The sequence below is a fragment of the Orycteropus afer genome, unplaced genomic scaffold, assembly GCF_000298275.1.
Source record: "Orycteropus afer afer isolate SDZICR_OR568_19922 unplaced genomic scaffold, OryAfe1.0 scaffold00638, whole genome shotgun sequence".
NCBI lineage: Eukaryota > Metazoa > Chordata > Mammalia > Tubulidentata > Orycteropodidae > Orycteropus > Orycteropus afer.
In genome coordinates, this window is record NW_006922225.1 from 776,441 (window position 1) to 784,882 (window position 8,442).

The 8,442-nt window shown below is 57.1% G+C and overlaps 1 protein-coding gene across 1 annotated transcript in view; it reads left to right on the forward strand.

Annotated features, from left to right (window-relative positions):
* CLCN1 (chloride voltage-gated channel 1) overlaps positions 1–8,442 on the forward strand; it is a 38,414-nt gene that overhangs the window by 10,965 nt on the left and 19,007 nt on the right. Inside the window, exons 8-12 of the mRNA XM_007956613.1 lie at positions 5,699–5,824; positions 6,171–6,255; positions 6,542–6,643; positions 7,089–7,173; positions 7,409–7,558. Of these exons, the coding sequence (XP_007954804.1) occupies positions 5,699–5,824; positions 6,171–6,255; positions 6,542–6,643; positions 7,089–7,173; positions 7,409–7,558 (548 nt within the window). The remainder of the gene's footprint in view (positions 1–5,698; positions 5,825–6,170; positions 6,256–6,541; positions 6,644–7,088; positions 7,174–7,408; positions 7,559–8,442) is intronic.

An 8,442-nucleotide genomic window follows, 5' to 3' on the forward strand; every position in this document is an offset into this window, starting at 1 on the left:
GCGATTGAAAATAGGCTTGGGTCAGGTGCACTTTAGTCTTCAAAGTGACATCTTTGCTTCTTAGCACTTGAAAGAAGTCTTTTGCAGCAGATTTGCCCAGTGCAATATGACAAGAAATATATGTATATATATTTAATCAGCCAGATTCCTTTAAAGTGAAGAGAACTTTCATTTCTGCATGAAACTGGAATTCCTGGGGTGAGTGAGGAAGGCTCCCTTTGGCTTTGGGTAGCGTATGGCAATGATAAAAACTATAAGAAAGTTAGAGATACTGTTCGTTGTTCTTTTCTGCCATTTGAGCCATTTTTAGCGTACACTGCAGTGACACTGATTGTAGGCATCGTGTTCTGGTTCCCTAGTGCTGCTCTGACAGGAATATATACCACAAATGGGATGGTTCGAACAAACAGGAGTTTATTCTCTGACAGTTCAGGAGGCTAGAAGTCTGAGTTCCAAGTCCCAGGCTCTAGGGGCTGTGTGAAGGCCCCTCGACCTTGGGCTTCAGCTCTGCCTCTTGCTCCTGGCCCACTGACGTTAGAGGCATCTCTTCACTCAGACAGCTACTGGCTGCTGAGGCTAACAAGCCCAAGGTCGACAAATAAAATGGCACGGTGCGGATGTTACCAAACCACATGGCAGGCCATTCATTCAAGTCCACTGAAAGTCCCCCAAGGTCGGCAGAGCATGGCAGGCTGCCGAACAACGACATGGCTACATGCAGGGTCCAAGTGTACATCCAGCTGCCCAGCCACCCAACCAGGTCCAGCCAAGCTGACACACAAACATAACCACCACAGACAGTGTTGTGCAACCCTCAGCACTGTTGGTTTCCAAAACTCTTTCCTGCTCCCACAAGGGAGGGGAGACCCCTCAGGCATCGACTGCCCATTTCCTCCTCCCCAGGCCCCGTGCCATCCCCTGCCCTGTTCCCATGATCCCACCTTCTCCGGACATTTCCTGGAAGGGGGTGCCTCTGCTTGTGCTTTTTTATTTTTATTTTTTATTTTTATTGTAAGAGCTTGTTTTACATTCAACGTCACATGTACATTTAGTTTCATTCCCCATCCGCCATGTCCGGCCCTAACCCAGGCTCCTCCCCTCCCTACCCCGTGCCCCTCCCCCTGTGCCCCTCATAGTTATGCTCTCCTGTCTGTCCTGCATTTCCTCAGCCTGAATGTTGGTCCTCTGCTGTCCCATGGTCTAGTGCTCTGAGGGATGTATTAGCACTGAGTGTGTGGGTGCGGCGTCCTGGGTTGAGTGCTGTGCGTGTACATCTTGTGAACTACTGCTCTGAGGGATGTATTACCACTGAGTGTGTGGGTGCGGCGTCCTGGGTTGAGTGGTCTGCGTGTGCATCTTGTGAACCATTGGGCTGAACTGCGTGTCCTCTTGTGTCTGACTGGCTTCATTCAGTGTCACGTCATCCGGGTTCATCCAGCGCGTGACTTGAGAAGGAAGTCATTGGGATGCCGCGTTCGGTCTGCTTAAGTGGCAGACAACGGATGTTCTTGCAGATGGTCCCGTCGCTTGCTTTTTCTACGAACACAGGCTAATTCTGAAAGAACAGTTAGTGCTAAGATGTGGTCGCTGTACGGGCGGCCCTGAGTGAAAGCGTGAGTCTCCCGCATTCCACACACCAGCAAAGCTGGTTGCCTGTATTCAGTGCCGGCTCCGAGACAGGTCCGTGCCAGGTCCCAGCTCTCCAGGTGCTCGTGGTGGAGGTAGATGAGCGCGCAGCCCAACTGTTACGGCCCACTCGAGTCAGGGCCTTCATGCAGCCTGTGGACATGGTGGGGGATCTCCTTGTGGGCCTCCTGGGCTCGGTGAAGATTCCCGAGAGACGTAGGGTCTAGTCTGACCCTTGACTGACAAGAGTTGGCAGAGAAGTAAGGGCAGGACATTCTGCACAGCGCCACCAGCCGTCTGTTGGTGTCGTACTGTGGTGGCTGGCGTGTGGCGGTGAGGCTAGAAGCCTTGGCATCAGTGTTTTGAACACAGCAGGGTCACACACGGTGCACTGGTTTCAGCAGAGCTCCCAGATCGGGACAGACTAGGGAGAGCCGCCTGGTGATGAGCTTCCGAGGGTCAGGCAGCAGGAACTGTGTGGGTCCCAGTGGCCGTTGGCCGATAAAGTGCTGCGGATGAGGCCCTGGGGTTGGAAGGCACTCAGCACACGGTGGCCGCAACAGTGCACTGCAGTGTCTCAGCGACGGGCTCACGCCAGGACGGGGCAACCCTTTGTTCTGTCGTCCGTGGGATCTCCGTGAGCCTGAGCTGACTGGACGGCAGTCCCCCCACAGGAAGGACAATGAGCGTGGCCCCAGGACACTGGGGAGGCATCACCCGGGAGTCTGCACAGGCAGTGAGGGGCCAGGTCACCAAGGGCCTTGAGCCCAGGAGCGTGGAGTTCAGTCTCGAGCCAGAGCTAGCCAAACTGTCCACAGAACACAGTCCCTCATGGAGCTAAGAGACGTCACAGCTGGAAAGGGTTTCAGGTGAAGTAAGTTGGGAGATGCTGGGTTATGCAGGTGTTTTGTTAAACGGTCCAGTTATCAGAGCCTTTCCTACAGAGCCTCCTGCCGGAATGTTCTGGGACGTGGACGTGGCTTTGGGGAATGCAGCCATGGCAAAGGGAGCCGGGGAGGGATTCTGAGCAAGGACGTGACAAGCCAGCTTGTATCTTTGTCCCTTTGGCAGCTGTGTGCAGGATGGTCTGGGGGGGGGGGGGGGGGGGGAGGGAAGGACTAAGACTGACAAGAAAACTACAGTTACAGCCTGATGGATGGCAGGAGCCAGGCCAGGGCAGGGGGCAGGGCAGAGGGGGCCAAGGGCAGGGCAGAGAGTGAAGTCTGTGGCCCAGTGCTGGGTGAGGGATGAGGGGTGAAGGAGAGGGGTTTCCCTAACTCCCAGGTCTCTTAACAAGGGCACTGTGTGGACAGCAGCGTTGGAGACTGAGATGGGGATGAGAAGGAGGGAAGCAGACTGGGGCGCAGGCCTCACCGTGCATGTCTGGGGTCCCAGATGCCTGCGGCTTAGCCAGGGCATGCCACACAGGTGGTGGAAAGGAAGTTTTGTGAGTTAGGACCATGCTGGGGACTTGAAGCCCTGGGGCCAGAGGAGAGTGGCTGAGGGAGGGGCTCTGTGAGGAGCAAGGTTAGGGGACTAGGATGGGGGTGGGGTGGGGTGGGAGAGGCGAGGAGGGACCTGGAGGGGCGGGAATGCAGAGCCTCCCCACGTGCTTTGAAGGCGACTTCTAGCAGCCGTGAGTGGTGTGGCTCATAGCGGAGAAAGTGTTTCTCATTCCTGAGTCCACAGACAGACTGCAGGAGCGTCATCTGAGTGTGTCAGAAAGCCTGGCTTGGATTTTCAGAGCAACTGGTCAGTGGGTGTCCATCATACTGACGAGGAGAGGAGAAGCAAGTGCTTGCTTGTCCCCCGTAGCCACCCTCCCCAGCCAGGCCAGCGGCCTCGCAGGGCGTGACCTGGGCACAGGCAAAGGACAGTGCAAAGTCTGCTGCCCCCGGGTCAGCCGATTCCACCCGCTCCATCCTCTTCCCCTCTTAGCTGCGCCTATCCTGTCCTCACATCCAGAGGCCCGTGTGGAGCCTTGAATCTGAGCCAAGCTCTGCCCTGGGGGCTGTCGACGGGTGCTGTGCCCTGGGGGCTGTCGACATGTGCTCTGCCCTGGGTGCTGTCCGACTCACGGACACCCTGTGCACACTGCAGGGAAACACCGCCCAGCCCTGCGTGTCCCTGCAATGGGCTGGGGGTGAGACAGACCACTGTGACCCTCAGAGTCTCTCTTGGCTGATGCTCAGAAGTCGAAGACCAGGTCTTTCCTCGCAGCTCCTCTCGGTCGGAAAGCTCTGCTGAAACCTGCTTAGTGTCACAGCAGCCACAAGCCTCCCCTGACAGACGGGTGGTGGCTGAGATCGAACCGAGGATTGAACTCAGGGATTCCAGCCCCAAGCCACAGTGCCCCTGATCCTCTGGGGAGTTGGGAAATGGAAACAAGCCCTTATAGCTGCAGTGATGCCCACCTTCTGGGAGCACAGGTGACGGAGGGGCTCTTCCCACCCAAGGAGGAGGGCCTGGCTCCGTGGAGGAGGTGCCCTGGGAGTTGACCACTAGGATCCCTTCCCACAAGCAGCAGCAGCTACTCCATGGGGTACCTCTGTGCCCCCGCCCCCGGGGACTTCCTGTGAGTGGGTGTCTGCTGCCCATGGTGGGGAGGGCAGAGGTCCGGAGGTGCTGAGTGAGGCGGCTGACAAGTGAGCAGGCAGAAGCAAAAGCATCCCTGGGCTGTGGAGCTCGCTCGACTCCTGGCGACCCCGTGTGCGGACTGCGGCCCGCAGTAGATACTAGATCTTGCTTCCGACGTGTCTCTGAGTGATCTTGGACCCCCAGCCTTGCGGTTAGCAGTGGAGTGAGTCACTATTCACCCCAGCAGGGACTCTGGGTCCAGAGCAGAGAAGAAAGGGGCCGGGGGAGATGCTGCCTCCTGGAGGGGAAGAGGCACTGGGATCCTGGGTGGCACCTGGCCCCCCTGGGGCGAGGCGGGTGCCGGAGACATCCTGGCCTAGTTGCCAGTGGTCCCTGGGCCAGGCCTTCTGCTTGTTTTTGAGAAAGACGAGGCTTTGCACATTTGAGGTCATTCTGCTATCAGCGTTTGCTTGGCCTCCATTCAGAGTCAACCCCTTGGTCTTCGCGTGTTTAAAGATGTTTTCTTTGCCTCTCAGGAAGCTATGCCTGCTCTCGGAGAGGACAGTTGGGGTGAAACCTAGCTTCCCTCGTCCTCACCCCCTTGACTTGGTGTCGCTGGCTTCACTCTGAGGTGCAGGACCCCTTTACCGTCAGCTTTTTGTACTCCTCCGTCTGCTGCTCTGGGAATGCCGAGCGCTGGCGGCTCGCGCACAGCCCTCCTGTCTGCTCACACGTCTTCTGCTGAGGCTGCAGAAGTAGTGTCTGGGGCGGCAGGAAGGCTGGAGGAGGCGGGGGCGGGCCTGTGCCCAGAGTGCCACTGAGCAGCGTTGATGAACCATGGAAGGCCCATGCCAGCTGGGAGAGAGCGGTGGGCACGCTGACGCTAGACTTTGGTGTCTGAGCACCTCCCTGGGTCCAGGCCGAGTGCGTGGTCTTGCTGTGCTGGGAGTAGAAGGAGATACTGAGGCAGTGAGCTGGTGCTAGCCCGACTGTTGTCGGGAAGAGCGAGGAAGTGTCACTGTCGTTGTCACTCAGTGCCATTTGTGTGAAGTAGAAGGTGAGCGTGTTGGCTTGTAGTTTTGAGCTGGTCTGATGGCACAGTTCTCTGAGAGGGTGTCGGACACTCAGAGCCACTGGGTTTGTGTCTCCACACCACTGTTGTCCTTGGGCTCACCCCTGCCTCCGGGTTGCCCCGAGCCCTGCCGCCCACTAGGAGAGCACCCGTGGGAAGCTGCTCACTGGCCACTTTTCTGCAGGACTCCCACCCAGTCCTGTGTCCTGGGGACTGCCCAGACACCTCGGGTGGAGGATCCCCATGTCCACCTTCTCTGTCGTGTTAAGCCACCCCCCGGCCAGCATGACCCGGCCTGCGGTTCTGAGCGGGGTGGCAGGCAGTGCTCTTCCCCCACGCTTCTCCTGGCTCAGGTTTCAGCAGCTGCTCTGTGGGGGGGGGGCAGGAGCCCCCGGCCTGCGCTGACGCCCTCTCTGCCCCCAGGGGTGCTGTTCAGCATCGAGGTCACCTCCACCTACTTTGCCGTACGCAACTACTGGCGAGGGTTCTTTGCGGCCACCTTCAGCGCCTTTGTCTTCCGTGTGCTGGCCGTGTGGAACAAGGATGCTGGTAACTGGGATGGGGAGCTATGGGGGGTTGTGAGAGACAAGGATGCTGGGAATGGGGCCATTCATCGGTGGGTATGTTGTGTGGAGCAGGGATGCGGGTCATGGGACATGCAGTCTGGGAGTCAGTTCAGAAGAGGGACGAATGACATTGTTTGGGAGGTGGGAGTGGGGCCCAAGAAATGGAGGGAGGTTTCTGTACCAGGGATGCAGGTGATGGAGAGGGGAGTGTGCCTAGAAAAAGGGGTCAGACAGGACAGGAGAGACTGAGCCGGAGGAGGCTGCCCTGCAGCCTGGCCGCTGGGTCTGTCCGGGCTCTGATGCACCTCTCATCCTCTCCTTCCTCATAGTCACCATCACTGCGCTCTTCAGAACCAACTTCCGCATGGACTTCCCCTTCGACCTGCAGGAGCTCCCGGCCTTTGCTGTCATCGGGTCTGTGGTTACTGCCAGAGAGGGATGGGGGTGGACATAGACGAATGTGAACAGCCGTCAGGTGGGGGTAGGGCAGGTGGGGAGAGACAGGTGGAGACAGGGCAGATGGGGACCAGGGAGGTGGGGACAGGGCAGGTGAGGGCAGAGCAGGTGGAGACAGGGCAGGTGGGGGAGAGGGCAGGTGGGGACAGGGCAGGTGTGTGCCAGCATTTGTTGGCCTGCAGTGGTGGCCAAGTGGGAGAGGGCCCCTCCCCGGGACCGGGCACCAGCCTGTGCTTGTCCCTAGGATCTGCTGTGGATTCTTGGGGGCCGTGTTTGTGTACCTGCACCGCCAGGTCATGCTGGGGGTCCGCAAGAACAAGATCCTGAGCCAGTTTCTGGCCAAGCAGTGAGTCCTGCCCTCTCCCTCCCCCCAACTACCGCTTTCTCCAGGGCCCCCTTGCCCATGCGGCTGCACCCTGTGCCTGCTGGGTGGGATGGGCACAGGAGGCCCCGCACTGCACGGAACAGGCAGAGCGGCCGCTCCTCTCCAGGTGAGATCTTGGTTGAGAGGATGTTCTTTGTGTAAAGACCCTAGGTTGAGGCAGATTACCTGCTAAGCAAGGTAAGCACGACTTACTTATGCTTACCCTCTAATCTGCAGTGAACAGCCTCACAGACCAGTAAGTAAGCACGAATAACCTGTGCTTCCCTCGCCTATTTGGTGGCCTGGCACTGGCAGCCTGCAGGAGAGTCGAGGGAGTGCCCTGTGCTGCCTGCTAAGGCCTGGGGGGAGGTTCGCCGTGGTGTCCCTGTGGCTGGCTGCACCGGGGGGTTAACTTCCTCTTTTCTAGCCGCCTGCTGTATCCTGGCATCGTCACCTTTGTCATCGCCTCCTTCACCTTTCCCCCAGGCCTGGGCCAGTTCATGGCTGGAGAGGTCAGCGGGAAGGGGACCTGGGGGCCAGGCCAGCGAGCAAGGCTCACTGAGGCGCACGTGGGTCACTGGGAGGAGACAGGCAGACAACTTGCAGGCCCCCGGGACACGGGGTTTGACCCAAGGGTGGAGTCACGCCTGAGAAGGCCAGAGGGCCCTCGGGCTAGGATGCTGCCTTGAGTGCGGAGATGTTGGGTCTGGTGTCCCTGAAGAACCCCATCCTGCTCTTCCTCTCCAGCTGATGCCTCGGGAAGCCATCAGTACCCTGTTTGACAACAACACATGGGTCAAGCACACTGGGGACCCTGAGACCCTTGGCCAGTCTGCCGTGTGGATCCACCCGCAGGTCAACGTGGTCATCATCATCCTCCTCTTCTTCATCATGAAGGTGCACCCTTCACAATGACCCCAGACTCTGTCTGCTTCTGACCCAGGGACCCAGGGTTTGCTGGGGGAGGAAGGGTTTAATGGCCTCTGGCCTTTGTCACCTTTAAGCAGAGAGGTTGGGGAACCACAGTGTAAGTGTAAATGGGACCCAACATGTGTGTGAATCCCTCCGGTCCTGGCAGCTGAACGACGTTTATCACGTCCCAGCTAATGGTTCCACGTGTTCAGTTACAAGGAGCCACAGCAGCCAGGGGAACAAGGACAAGACAGACTTTAGCATACAGTTTAGCTGACTGCATGAAACCTGGGCCAACTCACCTCCACGGTGGTAGACAATCAGGCAGCTCATGCACCACGTGGTGGTTATCCGTTGTAACGGCACGCCCATTCCCTGTCTTGTAGGTAACCTCTCTTCAGAATTTCAAAACAGAAAATATTTAAATCAATGTCCTTAGTGACTTCAAATCGTTTTTACAGCGGCATCACTAGGGTTGGTGTCCCCCACTGCGGTAACTCATGGTGTCACCCCTCCACCTACCTCCTCCCATGCCAGACCGTACAGAATCCTTAGTTTTTGTCACGTTTATTATCCGTTTTAATCATAGACTCTGTGGTATATGTGATACGGTTATAAGTTGCTTAAATGTAACAGTGCTTAGATTGCGTGAATACTAACAAGAAAAATATTTCGTAAAATCTTTCTACATCGAATTACAACATTAGTTCCAACACTACTGGTAACAGAGTAGAAACCTTTTTTTGATTTTTCTCTTTTTCCTTCAATTACTACTTCATCCTCATAAAAGTTACTGATTCAGGTTCACAAATGGTACTTAACACAATATTGGTGGGAGCTCTGGTAGTGTAGTACCAAAGGCATTTGAC